General features: G+C 41.3%; 1 protein-coding gene across 17 annotated transcripts in view; it reads left to right on the plus strand.

Annotated features, from left to right (window-relative positions):
* MAGI2 (membrane associated guanylate kinase, WW and PDZ domain containing 2) overlaps nucleotides 1-25,049 on the plus strand; it is a 587,732-nt gene that overhangs the window by 331,321 nt on the left and 231,362 nt on the right. For all 17 annotated transcript variants that reach the window (XM_060279499.1, XM_060279498.1, XM_060279503.1 and 14 more), the window contains 2 exons: nucleotides 17,516-17,731; nucleotides 23,313-23,523. In XM_060279499.1, the coding sequence (XP_060135482.1) occupies nucleotides 17,516-17,731; nucleotides 23,313-23,523 (427 nt within the window). The remainder of the gene's footprint in view (nucleotides 1-17,515; nucleotides 17,732-23,312; nucleotides 23,524-25,049) is intronic.

A 25,049-nucleotide genomic window follows, 5' to 3' on the forward strand; every position in this document is an offset into this window, starting at 1 on the left:
TAAAGAAAGGCTTGTGTAAAGTGTTTCCAAAACCATCTAGTGACCTGAGACTCGGGTACTTTAGAATGCTGAGCAGTGTTCAGGTGTGATGCATTTGTCTTCATTAAACGAACGGAGATGAAAGCTTCTGGATTCCATCAGATGTATCTTGGAGAAAGATTGCTGCTTTTCCAGACACATTATTCTACTGTTAGTTAATGACAGGCTCCATAACTTGAACCAGCACAAGTCCATCACTATCTGTCTTCCTTTCTGCCATACAGTTTTCTCTGTGTAGGCAACCTTATGTTGCAATATGCACAAGCAAATATAGGCAGAGCTCCTGCACAATTCACTGTTGTTGTGTAACAAGATACATATGCTGAAATTCCCTCTTCTACCTAACTCCTTAAGGTACAGAAGGAACCTTGTCCTCTTTTACACCTGGTCACCCTATAACTAACACAGGGTAGGCAATTGGATAAAATTTTCTGCTTTGTAAGCTAGTGTAAAGTTACCTGTTCTAGAGTAGAACGTTGTAGTTATAGGTTACTTACAAACAGATGAATAAGGTGTACTTTGTTGATGAAGATCAAAGAGTTCTTGCATCACAACGCAACATGATACTGTATTGTGGGTCTTTCCACATTCCTGAATCAAAGCATGGTTTCAGTAACCTCCTTCGCCCAAGTAAGATCAGCCTCCCAACAGAAAAAAAAAGCCTCATGTCTTTCTCTGATGTCTTTAAATTGGACTTGTTCTAGACAGCTCTTCAAAGAGAAAACTATTTCAAATAGAGAAGTGTCCTCTGTAAAATAGGACACATGGCCACTCTCTTTCAAACTGAAATTATTTTATTCTTTCTTGAATTTGTCTATCACCCTTCATCTGAGGATCACAGGTTGACAATATAAAAACACAAACATATACAACATAGTAATAAACAAAACAATAAAAACCCCACAGGCCATAAATAGTTTAATTAACCAAAAGCCTGGGAGAAGAGGAATGTTTTTGCCTGGCACCTAAAGATATGTAATGAAGGTGCCAGGCGAACCTCCCTGGAAAGAGCACTCCACAAGCGGGGAGCCATTGCAGAAAAGGCTTGTTCTCCTGTGGAGAAGGCACATGAAGAAGGGCCTCAGGTGAAGATCACAGGGTCCAGGTCAGGTAATATGGAGAGAGGCAGTCCTTGAGGTATTGCAGTCCTGAGGTGTACAGCTTTATTTGAGGTTTATCTGGGACAAGCATCAGCAGTTGCCATGATTGGGCAGTCACTGAAACACACATCTGCAGGGCCCAACGGCTAAGAGCTCCCAGACTCCTGCCCATCCTTGCTACTCCTTTGCCTTTCCCTCTAACCTATCAGCTTCTGCTTCCTCATTTACTCCCTTGCCAACTTTCCCAATGGGAAGCAAGCAGGAAGGCATCAATTGGTGACAATGGCAACAAAGAGAAGACAGGCCCACCCTGAAAGAATCTTGCCTAAGGCTTGGCCAGAAACCGGAGTCAGCAATGGGTTCATCTCACTGTTAGTTTTATCTCAAGCAAACAACCCAAAAAGTACAGTGGTGCCTCGCTTAACGAATGCACTGCTTAACGAAATTTCCGCTTAACGAAAGGTTTTTTCTAGCGGAGGTTGCCTCGCTAGACGAATTCGTTTTCTGAAAAATTCATCTAGCGAATCACGGTTTCCCATAGGAATGCATTGAAATTCAATTAATGCGTTCCTATGGGCAAAAAAAAATTCAAAAAAATTCAATGCATTCCTATGGGATTCGGTAGACGAATTTTTTGTTTTAAGAAAAGACCCGTGGAACGAATTAAATTCATCTAGCGAGGCACCACTGTACAATTCTGAGAGATGTGCTGATCAATGGTATTAAAATAAAAGCAGAATTATAACTTGTAATTTCCAGCAAATGTAAATTGCAGAGTTTATCATCTAATAAATAGTTTACACGTGGTGGTAATGCTTTATACTCCTTTTTTATTGGTTTACATTTTCTGATTTGTGGAACATTGAAAAATCTATTCCACCACCCATCCCACTTAATAATTTAAATTAGCTCTTCAGAAGGATTTTTGGGGTGGACGACCCAGCAGTTTGGATAATGTATTTAAATATCCTTAATCAGAAAGATTAGACATAGGCCTTGCTGTTTCAGCAATACCATAACTTATATGCTGATTTAAATGCTTTGCATGTCAGCTCATTTGAATTGTAAATGACAGCCTCCCACTTTGTGAATACCCACTAAATAAAATTTTTTAGTGACCTTTTGAAAGAAAATATATTTATGCCTTGAGCAGGTACAACAGTAGCTTCAGAAAGACAAGGAGCCCTGAGAAGATGGGCAATTGGCATTCTCTCTGCATGCCTCTCTTAGTGTGGCTGACTATGAGCATATTATTTATTTCCTTTGCTGTTGGCTTTTTATTATATAGGCATGGAATTGTGGATTTGGTTGTACAACTTCCAGATTTTTAAGTGGTCTTGTTTTGCTGTGTGAGGAGACCCAAACTTCATATACACACCTCTGCCTAATGTGCTTTTGGCCATAAGAAAACTTCAAAACAGACAACTCCCTGGAAGGAGGATGCTGTTTGGTCTAGAAATGCAAAATATCATTCTTAAAACAGAATCCCACTCTCACAGACAGTAGCACATCATTGCCTGACTCATAATGGAGCAATGTTAGCTCCAGATTTGTTGTTAATCTCTTGATTAGTGAGACACAGGAAATTTTGGATTCCAAGGAGACACTGAGGAAGTTTCAAGGGGGCATACATAACAAGATTCGGGAATGGAATGTGACACCAAAGGCGGCAGTAGCAGACAAGTGGAGAGGCAATATAAAATGCAAGCTGGATATGAAATATTGTACAATGGTGTTTTGTTTTGTTTTGTTTTGCATCCATGCTACATTTTTATGCTAAGGAGCTCAGCATAGTGTACATGGAGGTGGATTTCAGCTTTATCCTTGTCATGATTTGTTGATGTAGAAAGAAAGTGACTGTCTCAATATCATCCAGTGGGTTTCATGGTTGACTTAGGACTTGGACTCAGGAGTCTCCATTTAAATTGTAAATCTATCCATGATATTAAACTGACTTATTTAATCACTTGTCACTGTTGTTGTAGTTGCTTCATAAAAGAACAAAGGTCCCAGTTTGATCTCTTCTGTCTGGCAAAAATGGAAAAGATGTGAAGTAGGGGGATGGGACAAATCAGTTAATTAAACACATATTTAATACTACTTGGTGTTTAAGAAACTTTTAAACATATCAGTGCAATTTTGAAACCAGTTGTTAAAATTAGTGCAGTTTTGAAAGGTTCAGTCAGTCATCTTGATTCAAGATGATGTCCAATTGTATCCAAACATAGATGAAACCTGATCCTTAATGCATAATTATATATTTCTAAAATATATAGTAAAAGGTAGAAAATTGATACATGGGACACGCACATTATATAATTATGTAAGCTGTAATAAACATCAGGAACAATAAAACGGAAAGACAGAAAGACAGAAATAAGCTTCCAGAACATTTCCTAAAGAGAAGATGATTTGCTAAGTTGTGCCAGTCATTAATTGCTCTGGATTTTCTAGATATTGGTGACTTGCATAAAAACCCAATATAAAATCTGACTTTTTAAAAGCCTGGATTTCTTGCCATCACTGAGCTAACCGAGAAATAATTTCCTGAGAGTGCTATCTGCTTCTGCCTACATAGCTTACATTCTGTCGCTGGGATTTTCAATGTATTTGCAAATGAATTTCAAAGCAATGTATATATAACAGGGTTTACAAGAGCAAATCATATGAAATGATAATAAGAGGACATCAGACAATGCGAAACATTACTCTGCTGTTTCATGACAGTGGGCGTGGCTGGGACCACCCCTCAGGAAAGGCCTATCTGAATCAACACAACTTCAAGCAAAGCTTCTCCTGGACTCACGTGCAATGGCCATGCCATGGTTTCACCATTTATTCTCAGCCTCTGCTTCATATACTCCATCTCTCCCTTCTGTACAGCTTTCACTTGCTCCAGTTCTCTTCCTAACTTTATGGTTACGTAGATCAGATCTTGCTGTTAGGTTCAAACTGGTAAACTGTAGCTTATGCTTGCCTTCCAAAACAGGATGGGAAATGCACTTTGGACCATGTTTACCAAACCTGGCTTGGAGGGTAAGCACATGCTATAGCTTTGCAGTCTAACAATACACTATGATTTTTCCCTAACCAGAAAGTTAGGGAGGGAAACAGAGCACGTGTTAGATTGCAACAGCTGAACAAGCACACTGTCCGTTTTGTATTTTCCAAGTGACCAGCATCATTGTCTTTGTATCCTGTAATTCAAAATATTTTCCTTTTTGGGACAGGAGTTAGACACATATGAAAAACACTGTGAAAATGCTTTTCTAAAAAAAACGTTTTGAAAAATATATTGAATTTACCATAAGCTCACCATCGCCATCTAGTGTCACATTTGTATAATGCACTTAAAATGTAATATTTGCAGCTGTATAGATAGCTGAGTCCATAGTCCATATTGACCTCCAGAGTATATGACCAGTGTTTTCCCCCCATGAAGTTGTTACAGTAGGTGGCCCACTTCTTAACAACAACAAAAGAGGGGCCGGTTCTGCATACCCTTGAGTACCCCCTAAAAAAACCTGTATATGACCATATCATGTCTGAAGTCAGGAAGATTGCATTCACACTGAAGTGTTTTCATCCACCTTGCAATAGAGAAATTGATTTCTTCATCTTCAGCCTACTGTGATCTACCAGGCCTAACACAGACAAGTTGCAGCATGCATGGTCTATCATAAGTTGTGAACACATAACATATTACTGTTAGGAGCACTGAGAAGCCAAAGAACATCCTTTCACTTGCACAGGACATTGCTAAATTATTTGCAGGTTAGTGAGAAAAGACATTAAAATCCAAGGCAATTTGATCTGCAAAATCCTTCTTATTGGTCAAATTAATAACTTATAAGTTAACCCCCCCCCCCTCAAAAAAGCCCTTTACAGTGTTTTGGATTCCTGGACAGTCTTCCTCCTTAAGTCACCAGGGGCATTCGCAGGCAAACATACTTCTTCTTCTTTCTGCCCAGTCCATCAATTTGTCCTTTTCCATATTTCCAAAACCTTACTTAACCATTCTTTTTAGTGGTTGACCAAAGGTAGATAGTTAAGTAAACCACAAGAAAAAAATATATGAGGATAATTAATTGAATCTTGGTGTTCATGTGAAGGAAAACCATCATAAAGCATCGCCATAAGAAAAGGAGGAGACTGGTAATACAAGGAATTACCCCCCCCCCCTTTTGAGCCAAATAAATGCTACGAGAAAGGAGTATACAGATGCTGCTGCTTAATCATTTCATTGATTGACTCAGGAATTTGTTTTAGCTTTTGAGAGAGAACAGATAATATTAATATTAGAAAGGCATTGTGTAAACCAATTAATCACCCCAATAGAAGTGCCATTCTAAAACAGTAATAAATGCTAATACAAAAATGTTGATGGATTTGTAGTCACAATACTCTTGTTCTGTCAAGTGCTGTGTAGCTGGAGCCAGAGGCTCTGCATTTCAGGTGCTCTCTGGGTTACCTGGCTGGGACTGCTGTTTGAAGGACTGAACTGTGGGCTGTTCAATCTGGGATGCCAACACAACAGCCCCAAGGCCTCTTGGGTGGGGTGGGGGGTCAGGTGGCACAAAAGGGCCAATCCCATGCCACAGCCTTATATAGTCACCCCCCGTCCCCAGATCTGCTGACCTTTCTCAGGTCAACTTATTGCTGAAGCTACCAAATTTTGTGTTCTGTGTTTTTTATATTGTGATTTTGTGTTGTGAACCACCCTGTATGCTAATTTAATAATACAGTGGTACCTCTACTTACAAATAACTCTACTTACGAATGTTTCTACTTACGAACGGAGCTCCGTCCGCCATCTGGGATGCGGTTTAGATAGGATTTTTTTCTACTTTTTAGTAGAATTTAGTAGAATTTTTAGATAGGGTTGCTTCGACTTACGATTTTTTTCTCCCAATGCATTCCTATGGGATTCGACTTACAATTTTTTCCGACTTACGAATGTGCGTTCGGAACACATCAAATTCGTAAGTAGAGGTACCACTGTAATAGAAATTCATGCATTTGTGCCATCATAAAATGTTTTGTGTTGTTTACATAACCCTGTTGCTGCAGTCCATGTCATTGATCAGTTTCAATCCCGAAAAACTAGAACAGTCAACTTGTTCAATGCATTTTAGTTGATTAAACACCTACATGAGTGTAATTTGAGTGATTAATCTATTAAAATTAGATTTCACTGTATAACCAACAATTCATGTTGATGCTGCAAAGAAATGGAAAGAAGGGCAAAGTAACTTTTGTTTAAAAACCTCTAACTTTTATTGGTGGTTTGATTTTTTCCTGTACAGTATATGAATAAGAAAAAGAACGATGTAACGCCGCCATCTCAGAATGCTACTTTGTAGAGCTCACAGTTCTTTATTTATGCTGTAATAACAGTAAGAGTAATACTTGGTATTTTTATACAGTACTTTAAAGAGAGCAATTCCTGTGTAATTTTTGCTGTCCCCGTTAGTCTCTGGAGGTGATATTCATCTATACTGTAAGTTACCGTATGTTATTTAAAAAATTTCTGAGGATAAAATCAATTTTTCAAAATTATAAAACACCTACCCACCCCCCAAAATACCCTTAAAGGGGTTTGGTCCCAAATACCTGAAAGACCACTGCCCTCCTTGCAAACTTTCTTGATAAGTTCGGCAGAGGAGCTGCCACTTGGTTCTTCCACTGCGATCAGACGTTGGAGGAGGGGAGTGCAGGAGAGAGCCTTCTCCATGGAGGCCCCTAAAAACCCTCCCCACAGCGTGGCATCCGGCACCTTCATGATGTAATTTCTGTCATATGCTGAAGATTCACCTATTTATCCTGGCCTTTTACAATTTGGCATGATATTTTTGCTTGATTCGAGCAAGTCCTGGAGTTTGCCAAATTATACTTTAGGAGTAATTCCAGCTTCATTTATTTAAACTAAGGCAACTTACTCATTTCAACCAAATTCCATTTTTAATACAATTTTAATTAATTCTCAATTTCTAGCTATATTAGTCACAGACAAATCAGATCTATTTTTTTTATATGAGGGGATGCACACCTTTAATTAACCCAAATAAAACCAGCAATGGAATTACGGTTATTATGAAGTCTAAAGTCGCATTTAAAATACTAAAATTCCTTCAGTAGCACCTTAAAGACCAACTAAGTTTTTATTTTTTATTTTGGTAATAAAAACTTAGTTGGTCTTTAAGGTGCTACTGAAGGAATTTTTTTATTTTACTTCGATCCAGACCAACACGGCTACCTACCTGTAATTTAAAATACTGTTTACTGTGATAAATTTTGGCATAATTTTTTCACAGTGCCACCAAAGGAGAATAATACATGTATCTTAAATTACATCTCTAGCATACACCAGAATAGTTGTGGTGTTCTTAATTTTGCAAGCATAAGGTATAAGCAATGCATCATTTTTACATGCCTTTACCATCTTCCTGGGACCCAGGTGGCGCTGTGGTTAAACCACTGAGCCTAGGACTTGCTGATCAGAAGGTTGGCGGTTCGAATCCCTGTGACGGGGTGAGCTCCCGTTGCTTGGTCCCAGCTCCTGCCAACCTAGCAGTTCGAAAGCACGTCAAAATGCAAGTAGATAAATAGGAACCGCTACAGCGGGAAGGTAAACGGCATTTCCATGTGCTGCTCTGGTTTGCCAGAAGCGGCTTTGTCATGCTGGCCACATGACCTGGAAGCTATACGCCGGCTCCCTCGGCCAATAATGCGAGATGAGCGCGCAACCCCAGAGTCGGTCATGACTGGATCTAATGGTCAGGGGTCCCTTTACCTTTACCATCTTCCTATACTGTAGAGTTTTTACATTAAAACCAGGAGCTTTATTTTCTATCAACATTACATGAAGCTGCCTTGTTAGTCCATCAAGTTCAGGACTGTGTCAAGTCACTCTCCAAGGTAAAGTCTTGTTCATACTTCTTACCCGAAGCGGAGATCCCAAGATCACCTGTGGCCCAGGATTTTCTGCATGCAAATGATGTGCTTTGCCACTGAGCTATGAAATAAAGCTATGAAATAAAGCTATGAAACTCTAAAAGGGATAATGGTCTCATATTTTGCCTTCCCCACTCCTCGTTAAGCAGTCATGAGGGAATTCCCATCAAGTTGTATCTGTCATCAGGGCCGACTTAAGCGTATCCAGCGCCGTGGTGCAAAGCTCCCTCCAATGCCGCTCCCCACTTCCCAGAGTTTTTTAGGGAGGACGGCGCTGCTGGCAAGGCTGGAGGAGGCGGGCAGTGGCTGGAGGGTGGCTCCTCCAGTGGGGAGGAGGCGGAGGCTGGCTGCGGCGCCTCCCAGCTCAGTTGGCCGCTTTGTGCCGTGGTGGCCATGGCAGACGGAGGCTTCAGGCACGGTGCTGCTTCAGCATGGCATGGCGGAGGTGGGTGAGAGCTGCAAGCTGGTGCCGGGAGGCGCCGCGTCCAGCCTCTGCCTCTTCCCTAGCACCCTCCAGAACTTGGCGCCCTGGCACCCCACGCCACTAGCCTCTATGGGCAAGATGCCCCTGTCCTCATGAATCAAGTTAAAGTATTTTGCCTGCACTGTGTGCCTGCCCATCCCTTTCACCACCTTATGAATACAAGGCCCGCAAACTGGGCTGATGAGTGGAACCAGTGCAGTGGTGGGGCCAGGAATTGTTCGCAAGCATTCTAAGTGTATATCTTTTGCCCCTGGCTCTAGCTGGCTTTCTAATATAAAACAAAGAAACCAGGCAGATCCCGCAAGTCTGAATTCTGTTCATCCCTACTCTGTGTTTACTTGCCCCACTTAGCAGTTTATTTTGTACACTTGTTTATACAAACCAGAGTTGGACGAAGAATGTCCCTCCAGCCTTTCCAGCTCATTCATTCATTCATTTAGAAGCAAGAGCATTCCAGGGCCACCTTTCAGACCTAAACAGGGGCCCCCAGATTTGATGTGTGCGTGTGCTGCAATAGATGCATTTGCAGAAACAGACCTGCAAACCATTGCATCAATAAGAATTTATAGAACTGATAGTGTTTGTTTCCGGTAGCCAGCGGACAAAGGTTTCAGTGAAAATGTATCAAAATTGCATGTGTCCGAGAAAACAGGGTGGGAGATGAGACAAAAGAAATGCAATCAGCCCCAGGCAAAATGGCTTGTCAATGAGAAACCAAAGATAAGAAGCATTACCGGTAATCTGCCATGGACATTGATTCCAATCTGCACTGACTGTGTGACTGTCTTAAACTTCAAAAACATTTTTGGTCTCTTAGTTAGCAAACTGTTGAATGCAATTCCACTTGCATTGGAGATATTGATCTAAGTGCTTATGGAACATTAGTAGAGACTAATAGGAAATCACATCGTAATCCCAATTTATTCATTAAACTAATCCTCTTTCTATTACTGATCGCCTTACATGCCCTCCATCCCTTAGAAGCTCTACGTTTTGTTTTTCTCCTTGTGTTGTGCTGCAATACCCAACAGCTTTCACATCAGTTGTACTATTTAGATTGTAGGCAGAATCCAAGCAGATGCTTTAGGTGTGAATGAAGGCCTGAGCATGCTCATAGTGGTTGATTTGGGGCTCTCAAATTTCAGCATTGCCCTGTGTGATGCTAAAATTCACCCCCCCCCCAACTCTCACACTCTGTTCTACAGCATTGTTTTGGCAGCCCCTGCAGCATGGCACATAGTGCGACCATACCAGTTGTGCTACACTATCCTTTGATACCCAGTAGTGTTTTTTGAATAACAGTGTGCTGTCTGGGGTTAGTAGACTGCAGGAATCATAAGAAAACCCACCTGGCATGATCCTGGCTCGAAACCATGATAAAAAGTGTAACAAATGGCAACTCATGCTCTTAGTGACTGGTGTTCTTTAATCTAGATATAGATTTATGTCTAGTACACCTCATTCTGTGACTAGGTCTTAAACAAAAATATGTTAACAGAACACTTCTATACACCTCTACTTGGAAACAAGCTCCTCTGGCCTTGTTAGTACAGTGGTACCTTGGTTTGCATACGTCTTGGTTTGCAAATATTTTGGAAGTGCACATCCCGGTTTGCAACCTTTTTTGGATTACAACCACTTCCCCTTTATTATTATTATTATTATGAACAATTTTTTTTGGAGGCCCCATTGGCGAAAGCGTGCCTGTTTTGGTTTACAAACAGACCTCCGGAATGGATTATGGTTGTAAACCACGGTACCATAGCTGCCAAGTTATCCCCTTTTTTAAGGGATTTTCCCTTATGCTGAATAGGCTTCCTCATGAGAAAAGGGAAAACTTGGCAGCTATGCACGGTACCACGGTATATTCAAGCTAGCTTGGTGCTGTAGAGTGCAAAAACTGTGGTCAATTGGCTGCACCATTGCTCTTGCCGTGCTACTGGAAGCTCCCTACCAAAAGTGCAACTTACGTCAACAAGGCATTGTGTCAACAAGGGGGCCTAACTTTATGGAACTCTCTCCCATTTGAAATCAGGCAGGCATCAGATTGAAATGGTTTAATGTCAGGAGGCCTTTGGACCACAAGCTATAATAATTTAGTTTTTGGGAACTAGTCTGAAGCCTTGTGAGAAGTTGGAGCTCTATAGTGATGTGCAACTTTGAGAAGGGGAGAAAGTTTTTGGTAGTTTGGGGCTTTCTTCATCATGTGTTCATAAAACGACATGATGTAATATTGTATTTGTGGGGGTGCAAGGGCAGTAAATAATCCTAGATCGTAAAGGGCTCTCAACACTGTTACCGAACATTTAGGGACAAGGCTGACAAAAATAATTAGAATTGAACTTTCTGACATAGCTAACAAGGAACGAAGCATGCTTACCAGAAAATAAAGGGCATTCATTTTTAAGAGTAACGCTATCTCAGCATCTCTGCTAATTCACAAATGACAAGAAACACACCTTTAGGGAACAGGACAAAACTCTGCTTTTATGTTACACCAAGAAAGCAGAGCATTTTCAGATTCCTTGAATAACATACGCTCCAAACTAAGCAGGGCTTTGATAATTTGGCTTGGCAGTTTCTAACTCATGATGACATTTACTTAAGGTAAAAACCACTGGCAATGATTGTTGCATTGAACCCTGTGGGACTAAATGTCTGCCAGTAAAAGCCTGATTGCAGAGAAAAATGGAAATTGCAGAACAACCACCACCACCACCATGACTACTACTACTACTACTACTACTACTACTACTACTATTAATACCTTGCCCTCTGGCTGGGTCTCCCCAGCCACTCTGGGCGGTTTCCAACAAAAGATAAAAAATACATTAAAACAGCTGTCATTGAAAACTTCCTTAAACACACAAAAAGTATACATTTTCTACAAAAGAGACATGGAATCTTAATGGCTTGTGTCCAGAGTGCGCACTACTCTACAAGGACCTGCATGCATAACCCCAATTGACTTTAGTTTAATTTAACAGAAATACAGCTACACAGGATTTCCAGCTTAAACTGCAAAGGACTTTGAATTCTGAGCAAATCTCCTGCACTTTGAGGAAACCTCTCTTTTTTTGCACAATCTGTAAAACATTTGACTGAAAGCTTTACAAGAGAAAATAGTCAATACGTTGTTCACTGAGACAAGACTTTCACCAATACTGCTTCTCCAGCTTCAGAGAAACAGTCACAGAAAACTGAAATATGACTCCAGATTTTGCATGGGAAGTCACTTTGAGAGGTTTGGGCTGTAATTCATGGTGCATTTGTTCTGAGGAATCAAATGAGATCATTTCAGCAAGCACTATGCACATTTTAAGAAAACAAATGTTTGGAAATTGTGTACATAGCATGTCCTGTAAATGGCTTCTGAGTGAGTACCTAGAACTGAGGAACAGTTTATATTCAATGATAAAATGCTGAGACTGGCCCTTAGACCCACAGAGGTTTCCAACTCTTTAAAATCTTTAAAATCAAAATGAAATCAATCAAAATTTTGAACTAAGGGAAATGAAAGGTAAAGGTGGAAGAAAGCCAGATGAACCAAGCAACAGGAACTTGTCAGTTATTGGCTGTTACCTATTCTGATCATTTTGTTGTGAGGGAAACATCCATACCAATCCAGTTCTTAACAAAATGCTTTATATTTTTGTCATGCACAAGGAAAAATCTCAGCGCCTCAATCAGAGTCATCTTCATCAGCCAAATTGACCAAAAGGATGCCACTAGCTGTGCATTAGCAACTCACTCCCAGGGACTACTGCATTAGAGTCCCAATGCATGGATGAGAGAATGGTGTCAGAGAATGGATTTGGGTTTGTTTAGGAACTAGGGAACATTCTGGGACAAAAGGGCTCTACTTGAACCAGGATGTAATGAAAATATGAAATGTTAAACCTAAAATGTTTTACTGTTGGCATTCGTAAGCCGCTCTGGGAGCCCTGTCTGGATGAAGAATGGTGCCCAAAATGTGTATGTGTGCATGTCTGTCTGTCTTTCTGTCTGTCTGCACACATGCACGGATGGATGAAAGAAGAATTCTGCCCTCTCAAATGACAAGTGGAGTGTTTTAATTGGTTTTGTTTTAAAGAAGTAGCAGGCAATTTTAGTCCCTAGAGTGATTGGGGCTTGCTCTCTTCTGAGTATGTGTGTCTGGGAACAGAAAGCATATCTAAAACGCACAGCCCACAAAGTTGTGTGCAGGCCAGTTGGAGAGAATGGATGCCTAAAGTTACATTAAGCTCTTGTTTATCAGGGCTCTCCAGAAATTACTGAAAGCTGTTTTCCCTGGCAGAGTTCCAGCATCACTGGAAAACTCCGCTTCAGCACACCTGTCTTCCTCACTGGCATAGGCAAATGGATCCAGCCCATTGCTGCTATATTCTGCACTCACTCAAGCATCTAAACCGCCTTCAAGAACAATTGGGAGTAGAGTGCATTAGAGGAGGCACATGTGGTTAAATATTGCAGTGAAGAAGAAGAAATATTTGCAACCAGCTAACACACACACACACACACAACCTTAATAATAAATCAGTAAAAAGCCTGCCAAATGTTTAGAAAGTGAACGAAACGGGATAATTATGTACATGGCTAATCAACAGTCATTTTGTGGGAGGGTGGAGTCTTGTTATATGGCCCAAACCACAAAGATTGTCCCCCTGTTCTTCCCAAAAATACCGGTACTACTTCTGCTATTAATAATAATGAAAATATTGATGTTAACTTCAAAATGCCCATTTTTCAGTTGCTGTTTTATTGCAGGGGTGGCTGAACTGAGGTCCCTAGACACTGCTGGTCTATACAGCTCCCATTATTTTTGACCCTTGGCCGCGCTGAGTGGGAATTCAGGTCCCACAGCAAATGTTTATTTATTTCCTTAAAATACGAGGTATCAATAAATAAATGTATAAAATTGGTTTAAATCATGACAATAAACACAGCACGACACCAGCCCTTTTATTAAAAGCAGCCAATACCTAAAGGCCTGAGGGAACATCTCTTGAGCCATAGATAGGCCACTCCTGCTTCAGTGGTTCTAGACAACTTTGTAACTGCCTTTTAGTACAGTGGTACCTCTGGTTAAGAACTTAATTTGTTCTGGAGGTCCACTCTTAACCTGAAACTGTTGTTAACCTGAGGTACCACTTGAGCTAATGGGGGCTCCCGTTGCTGCTGCGCCACCGCCACACGATTTCTGTTCTCATCCTGAAGCAAAGTTCTTAACCCGAGGTACTATTTCTGGGTTAGCAGAGTCTGTAACCTGAAGCGTCTGTAACCTGAAGCGTCTGTAACCTGTGTTACCATTGTACTTTGCATGTGACTTTCTCTGACACATCAATGTTTTGCTGAAATAAATGCGAAATTGCACCTTTCCGTCTGTCTATCTGTCTTAGCAGTGGCTATTTAAAACGTATTTATTTATTTCATTGATGAAATGTCCAGTGCATCTACTGTAACATCATGGAATTAGTTTGAGTTGATGTGGCCTTCAGATGTGGACCAGGTTCCTGCAGTGATGCACCCAAACACGGTTCCCACCAATCATTGCCCCTCTGGACTTACTAAAGCATGCTGAGGGGGAGGTGGCATGGGCCTAGGTAGAGGCATCCCTGCAGGAATAAGTGATCCCAGACATCTTGAAAAAAGCAGTGACTCAACCACTTCTGAAAAAGCTGTAGTCTACACACCGCCTACTAATCCAGACTGGGTTACTGCAATCCACTCTGTGTCTGGAAGCTGCAGCTGGTACAAAATGCTGCAGCCCAGCTTCTCCCTGGGGCTGATTATCGACATCCAAACAGGCAGGTCCATATGAGGGGACGTGGTAAAACAATCATAGAAGTGTAGAGTTGGAAGGGATCTAGTCCAACCCTGTGCAATGCAAGAATTTCAGCTAAAATATCCATGACAAATACCTGTAGTCCTGGTCCTAAGCCATTCAGGGCTTTAAAGGTTAAATTAATAAGTTTAGGTCCCATGTCTTGAGAAAAGATCATTACCTTGTACAGTACAATGAATAATCACGTACTCTGGCTGTAAGGGGGAGGGTTTATAGAGAACCCCCTCTTCATCCGAAGCAGCCCGTCTTCCAGCAGTCATGAGAGCGAAGGGTCTGATGGAGGGAGTCAGGAAACGGAGAGGGAGTGCCAGGGCTCTGGCAACATCCAAGAGCCCCTGCTCCATAGGCAGGAGGAGAGAGAGGTGGAAAGAGAGGACAGGAATCGGACAGACAGAAGACCCGCCCCCCCTGACGCCGGAATTGAGGAGGAGGAAAGGGAGGCGCTTCTCAGTTCCGAGGCTTTTATGTTGGTCCAGAACGCAGAGGGGGGCAGTGCAGGAATCTGACTCGAGCGGGTAGACATGGAATCAGCAGTTTGTTACACTGTAAATAATGTGCACCAATAAAAACGTCTGAAAGACAAGCATGTGGAAGGTCGTTACTCAAGAGTAGTCACTACAACCCTGAAACTGGCTAAACATCCTCATAGCAGTTGTGCCAGTAAAGGCAGTGTGAAGTTGTTGTGATTAGAGTGTCAACCGGCTATGGCTGTGGGCAGACTTGAGTTCAAATCTTTGCTGAGCCATAGAGTTCCCTGCATAAGACTGGGTCAGCCAGTATCTCTTACCTTGCAGCGATCTGTACACCCATTGATGTCGCAGTTAACTCATTTGATGGAGTAAATCAATAATTGGCTTTGATAGGCTTGCTTAGCTCAGAACATTTGTGATGAGGATTGGACTGTGAATTTATTCTGCCTCAAAATCCCCGATGTTTTTGCATTTCACATGACGCTACCTGTCTGAAACATTTCAAACTGTCTCTCCAACAAAATACAATTTCAATTAAAAATAGCAGAACAGCTCCATGTTTACAAATGTGCTATCACTGGCTCTTCAGGGAGCATAGGCAAGAGGAAGGAACAGATGTGTTTTAAGAACTTAAATATGGTGCTGGTTAAAGATGAAGCAGTAATCCACCAGTTTCAATTTCTAGCACAGATACTGACTTGCTGTTGCAGCCAGTTATCCAAAACCTTAATTTTCCTAGATTCCAACCAATTTACCCCTTGTTGTGGGTAAAGAACACTTGACATATTAATACCTGGCCCAGAGAGATCTGTCTAGCTCCCCTTAGTTAGTTCCCCCCACCCTTTAAAGACCTTTCTGTTTAATTTGGGCCTTGTCCACATTTGAGCATTATTTAGTTATTGATTCAAGTTCCCTCTATTTGAATTAGACCAGAGTGGTTCACAGCCACACTTACTTGAATTTGTATATGAGGCGCATCTTTGATCTTTCCCATAACACCAGTGGGCATTCCCTTTTCTGTGTTTCCTCGCCTTGTAACTCATTGATTCTGCGGTGTAAATGCCGATAGGGCATGCGTGCAGATAGCTGTATGAGTGCCATGGTTTAAACACAGCAGCAGCAGCGGCATTCCGCACAGAAGCACACAGGCAATTGAAATTCTCAGCTGACAATATTTGATATGGTTTGTTGTGCAGTTCTCTGTGCAGTTTTGTGCAAATATATCAGGAGGAGCAAAGCTAGAAATGAAATGAAAGCAACTTTAAATTATCAGAGCACACTTCCAGGTCAACATTGTTGTGTAGTGTCTGATGTAAAGATGAATAAGTAGAAGTGGTTTGCTTGTGCATTTTTCAGATTTTGAGAAAATATGAGAGATGAAAAACAATTATATAAGGCTATATTCCATTCAGTAGCATGCTGCAAATAGTTGCAAGCACAGCTAGAAATGAAAATAAAGCACTGAGTAAGGAGTGGGCATGGAAAGGGTTGTCGCAGAAAGTGGCAATGGATCCATCCACCCTAAAACACTAAACTGAGTGGAGTGGTTTGGAGCCCAATTTTCCCTATTTATCAGATTATACCCAAATTTACAGGGAGGGAGCCCCAAGATTTGTGTTGTTTGAGGACTCAGCTGGATTCGTAAAGAAAAAGCCTTTTATTTGCATTGTATATGTGATATAACACTACGACACCAGATGGCCCTGTGTGAGTCCTATCTTTCCCTTCCAGATTTCCCTGTATGAGTTTACAATTGCTTCTCTGATGTGTCTAGATCCAGCCTGGGAGTAACATCACGTGGACTAGTCAAATAAAATAGGAATGCAAACAGCTACAAACACACAGTAAACTCTAGTGTGGACTAGCTGATTATTTTACTGGTTATTGATTATGTTGTTGGTTGTGGTTCATTTCACCTCTGTTTTATTTCTAAGTGTGTGATGTAGTTCTTTTTAAAAGTTATTTCATTGGTTTTTATTTCTTCACCAATTGTTAGCTGTCTTGCGCACTTTTATAAGACGAAAGCCAGTTCATCACTCTCAGTGGAATGTACATTTTGATACACATTTGAATACATACTCCTCTCTATAACTAGAGGATAGGAACTAGTTGACATGCATGTGCCAGACCTCTGTTATCATGCACAGCAGTTTGTGCAGCTGCTTTTTCAGTTCAGATATCCAAAACACTCTACAGAGAGCCAGTGTGGTGTAGTGGTTAAGAGCGGTAGACTCGTAATCTGGGGAACCGGGTTCGCGTCTCCGCTCCTCCACATGCAGCTGCTGGGTGACCTTGGGCTAGTCACACTTCTTTGAAGTCTCTCAGCCCCACTTGCCCCACAGAGTGTTTGTTGTGGGGGAGGAAGTGAAAGGAGAATGTTAGCCGCTTTGAGACTCCTTCGGGTAGTGATACAGCGGGATATAAAATCCAAACTCTTCTTCTTCTTCTTCTTCTTCTTCTTCTTCTTCTTCTTCTTCTTCTTCTTCTTCTTCTTCTTCTTCTTCTTCTTCTTCTTCTTCATGGAAATGTAAGTCTGAGGGGAGACAAAGCTGGAAACTATGGCGAAATAAATGGGTAATTTTCACACAGCTCCATTTGTGGTCTCTTTCTTTTCTTGCCCTAGACAACTACTACGGTACTCCAAAGCCTCCAGCAGAGCCAACCCCATTGTTGTTAAATGTAACAGACCAGTTACTCCCCGGTGCAACACCCAGTGCTGAAGGCAAACGCAAAAGAAATAAGTCGGTGAGCAACATGGAGAAGACTGGAATAGAGCCCCCAGAGGAAGAGGAGGAAGAAAGAGCTGTCGTCAATGGAAATGGCATGGCAATAACACCAGGTCAGTGCTTTTCCTCTTGTTATGTCTCATGTGGATTTCAGCTCCTTGCCATTGTAGCTAAAGGCAAAAGAGCAGTGACGTTACAGCAAGCAACATTGTGAAATTTATGATTGCTAAACCCAGTGCTGCTCAGAGGGCCAGGCCAGACATTTTTTAAAAAAATGGGTGACTTAGAACAGGCAACAACAGTGGGGCCCATTGGCAATGCTGGATATAGGTCACTATGGGTGGTTCCCCACCCCACAAAGCACTGAGTTGAGGGGGCACATGATCATAGAATCATAGAATCGTAGAGTTGGAAGAGACCACAAGGGCCATCCAGTCCAACCCCCTGCCGAGCAGGAAACACCATCAAAGCATTCTTGACATATGCCTGTCAAGCCTCTGCTTAAAGACCTCCAAAGAAGGAGACTCCACCACACTTCTTGGTAGCAAATTCCACTGCCGAACAGCTCTTACTGTCAGGAAGTTCTTTCTAATGTTTAGGTGGAATCTTCTTTCTTGTAGTTTGAATGCATTGCTCCGTGTCCGCTTCTCTGGAGCAGCAGAAAACAACCTTTCTCCCTCCTCTATATGACATCCTTTTATATATTTGAACATGGCTATCATATCACCCATTAACCTTCTCTTCTCCAGGCTAAACATACCCAGCTCCCTAAGCCGTTCCTCATAAGGCATCGTTTCCAGGCCTTTGACCATTTTCGTTGCCCTCTTTTGGACACGTTCCAGATTGTCAATATCCTTCTTGAACTGTGGTGCCCAGAACTGGACACAGTACTCCAGGTGCGGTCTGACCAGAGCAGAATACAGTGGTAGATGATGATTATGATGATGATGATACAACCTAAATTTATACAGGTACCTACTCAAAGTTAGAGGGCACCAAAATTTGTCCTTGCTTAAGGTGCCATATTATCAAAGTCTGCCCCTGCCGGATAGCAGGTGCTGAAACTTGGATATGACCCCAGAATCCATTATTTCATTGACTCAAAGTCAGGACTTGCAATTACAGACACTGCTGCTTTGACCTGCTTCTGTAGCTATGTCTTGAACCAGAGATCATGTTGTTTAAAGTGCAGGTGTGTTCTCCCTGCCTGCTTTCTTCTCTGATAGTTTCCAGCCATCGAGAATCTTTTCTGGCCCATACTTGCATTGCGCTCGGAACAATTCAAGTCATTTCTGTATCTCTATAGATTGGTTTACCTCATACTTGAGGGAGGTCTAAAAAGTTATCAAGTTGGGTCTCTCAATCTGCCTTTTAATGTACAAAATTGTTTTTAATTTAAGAAATTAATTGAACAGTTCAAAAGTGTGCATCAAATAAAAGATTCTGAAAACTCTTGAGTTTTCATGTGTAGGAAATAGGTGTTTCATTTGTCTTACGTAGAAACAGAATATACCGGTATGTGATTTAGAACCTAATGATCCTATTGAAAAAAAGAAGTTTCAAGAAAAAGAGTGAAATGTTATTTCCTGAAGCATAGATTGAAGGACAAATCATTGCATTAAAAGCTTTTGAATATACACACATATAAAACAATAAATCCAGCACCTAATCTTTAAGAACTGTAAAAATTATATACACATAGCTTTTAATACAGGACTTCCTTTTTTCCATTTGAGGAAAATAGCGCATTGAATTTGAATAAGTCCCCCACCTCCATAAAGTATCATTCATTCATTTATTTATTTCCTATTTTTCAAAAAAATTGTTCATTTTAAAATAAAACATAATACAATAAAAACAAAAACAAATACCTCACAACATAAACAGTACACATAAACTAAAAAATAACAAAGAGAAAAACATAACAAAATACAAATAAAGAAATCAATATTTTTAACCCTCATTGTCTTGTGGACTTCCTCAATTCTCACCCTTCTGATTTTCATTTTTTTAAAACAACTTTATTTTTTCCTTAGCAGTTTTCATACACCAAAATTTCCCCCATTATCTTATAAACAAACCATTATTTTATTTTGTACTATTTATTTTTGTAAAACTTCCATCTCTTAATTATTTTTCACTTTTTGTCCACCTCCTCCTCCTGCCACGAGAAGGTCCCGGGGCAGATGGACAGTCGTGAGGTGGTCCTTATTATAGTTAAGCTTCTCCCTACCTCCCCCATCTCCTCCCCCCAAAGCCTCCCCCTGCCACCAAGAGGCTCCAGGATAGAGAAGAGGAACAGAGGCGGTAAGCCGCTCAACTGTCTGATTCCACTTACATTTACTTTTTTACTATCCTAAACATTTTCTTCAATTCACACCTATATATCTTAATTTTACCCTCCCTAGCCTAAAATATTCTTCATTCCTTTAATTTCTCAAGTATCATCTACATCTTCATTTGTTCCTGCCTCATCCTCCCCCCCCCCCCCCGGAGGCACATGACAATTTGTTTGCCAGGGGACTGCCTTCATTTACATTGTGAGGTTTGACTCGCTCCTTGAGTCATTGGAAACCATTATTTGCTTTATTCTTAACTATGGTGTTTTTCACATACAAGCATATATATTTATTGCTTTTAAATTTATACTGTTATGCAATGACTATTACATTGCTTACCCTAAGTTTTGACATTTACTTTGCCGGCACTCACTCTTTGATAGTGTGCGTTGTTCTCTCAGGTGGTTTTCAGGTGGTCCTCCCTTAAGGGAGACAAGAGAGGCCAGATGGTTCATTTCCAAGGTTGTAATCCCATTGTCATGCCATTGTTTAAAATGCTTTAAATGCTCAAACGGATCTTCAAAAAGAATGCAAAGTGGGAGCAGAGAGACCATTTTCATACCTCTTTTTTACACAGCTAGAAAGATCTCTCTCCTAATTGCGAGAGGAATTCAACTTGGTTTCTTTTGCCCTTCTGTGCAATATTTTGCATGCCAGCTGAGCCCCTCTGTTCCCTGCAGTTCTTAGCTGCAGTCATACTTTCTGTTGCCTACTGTGGGAAAAATGTCAGGTTCGTGGGGTTGCTGTCAGCTTTTAGCTCACAATTTGACTGATGGGATGAGAAACAAAATGGAAGTCACTTCCCCATCTCACAACTCAAAAGTAAGCAAGAAGGAGAAAGCAGCAAGGGTTTTCTGGAAGACTTGCAAAAGCACATTTATGTAATTTTATCTACACCTACAACGCTCATTTCTGTAGCAATGAAGAGGAAGGTGGTTTTCCTAAACAGCTAATATTTGCATTAAGATGTACAGAGCAATTCTGATGCATTTTCACCTCGTTTTAAGTCTGTGCCTCTTTCCACTGCTTTGTCCAAGTGACTAAGCCTGCAGTGATTAAGCGCACTTATATGGAAGCCAGAGCAAAACTCGCGCATTACAAATAAAAGGAGGCTGCTTCAGAAAATGGTATTTCTCCATCAAGTCTCCTCCCACTACTTTGTAACATATATAGGCACACCTCGTTTTATTCCTCTTTGCTCCATTGCACTTCACAGATATTGCTCCTTACAAGGATGTGGGTGCAGCAGCAGGCAGCCTGGCAGCATCCCCGAAAAAGAAGCCCCCTGTTGCCACCACTCCTCTTCTGGCCACGACAGTAGAGTTGGCTAAGGCTGGAGTCGGGTTTTACCCCTCCCGTTCCTGCAGCCAGGATGTATAAGAAGTGCTTTGATAATTTATATGAAGTGCTATATAAATGCATAGTAGGAGGAGGTGGTGGTGGTGGTGGTGTTACAGATGGATGGATGATTTTATAAAACATTGGACAACTAAATTGTGAACCAGCAGTGTGACAAGCATGAGGACTAGCACTTCCCTGTTGGGGTGGATGTTAGTACAGTATAGGAAGTCATCAGCTACTGACTTTCTCTCATGGGGGGGGGGGGAACTATCATGGGAAGACCAGATTTGCACTATTTTTATACTCCAGGCTTCAAGTATTTTAATTTTTGAATGTAGGTCACCTAAAGATGTAAGAACGTTGCCTTTGGTTACAGGAAGGAAGCTGGATTAATTTAGAATCTCATTTTCTATCATGGGAAACTTGACCTGTGTTTAATATATTGACTTAAGTTATCCGGTTGTTGGATTTTAGGTAGGTAGGTAGGTAGGTAGGTAGGTAGGTAGGTAGGTAGGTAGATACAGACTATAGATCTAGGTCTAGGTCGAGATATATGTGTATACTTAAAAGGTTTGATTAAATGAACTCAGGCAATAGAATGAAGTTTTTGTGAAGCCAAAAAAACCAACTCCTCCCCCATTTCTGTTAATTAAACTATGGATTGTCTACATCAGATCAGCATAACATAATTTTATTACTGTCAAAGACCAGCTCGAAAAGCACAACTGGGACAGCTTTCACAATAATAAAAATACATTTAAAACATTGTACAACGGCTTAGAGACTAAAATCTGAGATAAATGCATATACACATAAAGTCCTAAAATTTGGGCTACCATACAAATTGGCCCTGCCACCATGGAGGCCGACTTCAACTGTTTTCCTAGTGAACTAATTTGTTTCAGGGGGTGGTCTGTGCCTGCAAATCTGCACGCAGAATCTGGCGACCATCCAGGTCGTCTTGTGGCTTTTGCCTAAGTGGAGAGAATTGAGTTTAGACTCATCCGACAAGCCTCTCCAGCTGAGGGTCAATGGTATCTCTCATCATAAATGGGACATCTAAAAAAATAAATGCTCGGGGCTTCCCATTTCCCCTAGTGGGCAGGCTCAAAGTCTCTGAGCATACGGGACTTTTCCAAATGATCCTTCCAAAACCGGCTGCCAAGGCTGAGCTTCTGGCTAGAGTAAAGGCCCTTCTTGTGTTCCTTGATGTGAGAAAATAGAGGTATGCTGCAACATATCTCTCATTTTCTACAACTGTATAATCAGGGGACCTCAAGCAGCAATGGATCTGATTGATACATGAGAATTTGATGTTGATGTTTAATTCTAGTGACCGTTTTGTAATTGTTTTGTAATCATTACTGTGATCCTGGTTTTTATACTGTTGTTTTGATTCATGAATTGGTTGAACTGTAGATTGAGTTGTGGATTTTTGAGTGTTGAATCTCATTGGAAAAATCTGTGGTATATCAGTTTTTGAAATAAAATAAATATGCACCTAGGCATTTTTTTGTCTTTAGACTTTTAAGTTCCATATTCCAAATGTGAATTCTACCCTTCCCATGGATAGCTGACAGGATCCTTCCCACAATGAAGTGGCTCAGCAGAATCACAACTTCCAATTCACTGTGTTCTTAATCCTCATGCACCAAAATTTGGTGGGACTTAACTAGGGTTGGTCCACAGTCTATGAGGCAGCTGTCTAATCGTATCACACATGTTCCATTGCACAGACCCAGGTCGTGGTTAATTTCTTGAGGTTTGGACAAGTGATATTTCCACCTAGTGGGACTGTGGCCAACAGGGAGCACACGTGAAATTAGAATCTCTCCAATGTCACTGCAAATGTACAGCCCACTGCTCCTGTTTTATGTTTCTTCCTGCTTCAGCCTAGTTTTAATATTTACACAGGGAAACCTTCCAGTGGTTATTATTATTATTATTACTGTATTTCTACAATTGATACTTCAATAGCACAGGAATCTTGACACACATGTCTTCTCTTGTGCAGAATCAAGTGAACATGAAGAGAAGAGTACAGTTGCCTCAGGTGAAACTTCCTCACAGCCTTATCCTGCACCAGTATATAGCCAACCTGAAGAGGTAAAAGAGGATATGGATGTAACAAAGCAACCGAAACCAGAAGAAAATGATGAATTGGGCCCATTGCCTGACAATTGGGAAATGGCTTACACAGAGAAGGGAGAAGTCTACTTCATTGAGTAAGTACTTCACATTTGAAATGTACCATGTTTAACGCAAGCTACAGAGTTAGTAGCAAAGTTCTATACATGGCAACTTGGATGTAAGGCCCATTGAATTCAGTAGGTCTTACTCCTAGGTAAGTGAAGGTAGGATCAATGCCAACAGATTCCGAACCAATATGATAGGGACATGCATGAAATTAAAATATTTCCTGTGACCACACAGCTGATAAATTGCTAGTTCTTGGAACAAAACCATATTGAGATGAAATGTGTGGTTTATACATTTACATTTTACCAGATCTCATTTTTATTGGTATAGGGTTGCCATATGTCTGGAATTTCCTCGACACAGTGGGTATCCGTCCCTCTTAAGCAGCGTCTGGGTGGAAAATGCTGCCATGTCCAGGAAAATCCAGACGTATGGCAGCCCATGTCGGAAGTGTAGATTGGTGAATTTCATTAACAATAGCCGGAAAACTCATTTTTATTTTTATTTTAGCTGTTGCAGACAACTTTGGCAAAAAAAAAAGCACAACAACTTTTGTGTCCAGATTTTTACTCTTTGAAATATGACAACTCTATATTGGTGCAAGTACCAACTGTAAAGTAAGCCTGCCCAGTCACTCCCAATATATATCTATTTTAAATACATGGTATATTTTTGATTGCCATTAAGTTATGGAATGTGGACCCAGCGGCGGAGCAAGCTGATCGAGCGCTAGGGTGGCATGCATGCCCTTTGCTTGGGGGTGGGGCCAGCTGCCCACAGGGGCACCACAGAGTCTCGAAGGAGTCTGCCTGCCTCCTCCCACTTAGCCACCCTACAGTTGGGGGGGGGGCAACAGGCACTCAAGCCACCATGTCACTCCCAGGAGAGTTGTGTGGCTCAGGCGCGCTGCAGCCCCCGCGGTGAGTGCTGCCCACCCGGGGGACACCCGGGGCGGAACGCACCTCCCACACCACCTTGCTATGCCCCTGTGTGGCCCTATACAATATGTGCTGCTTTCTTAATAGTTTGGAATTGTCCAGAGTTCACAGGGTTAAGAAGACTCTCATGCTGTTCAGGTCCTATTAACTAGCCTCTTAGTTTATGAGTTAAGAAAAAGACTTGAAGAGAATCATAATAAGCCCATCATATATTATGATATCAGATATTATATCATGTAAATAATAGTAGATTGAAACACCATGCTTGTGCTCTCACCAATACCAGCCTGTTTTAATGTTTATTTTTTTGAGTGAATTTGCTGCTACTCTCCCACCCACCGTCACAATCTTTTCCCACCTGCTGTTCTCCCCACTGTCCCCTGCTGCACTTTTGGACCTAGCAGCTGGGCAATGGCAAAGGGTACTTGCCCCAGTACACAGCACCAGCAACTGAAGTTGCAGCTATCTGCTGCTACTTTAATTTGCCTTGCATTCCCAAAATGACAAGAGAGTAGCTGCAAAATGAGCCTGATATTTCCCCCCTTTACAAAACAACTTCAGCAGTTCCATGTTGTTATCGGCCTTCTTGCCATTCATGTTGGGATGGAGCTTCT

Source organism: Zootoca vivipara, chromosome 10, assembly GCF_963506605.1.
Source record: "Zootoca vivipara chromosome 10, rZooViv1.1, whole genome shotgun sequence".
NCBI lineage: Eukaryota > Metazoa > Chordata > Lepidosauria > Squamata > Lacertidae > Zootoca > Zootoca vivipara.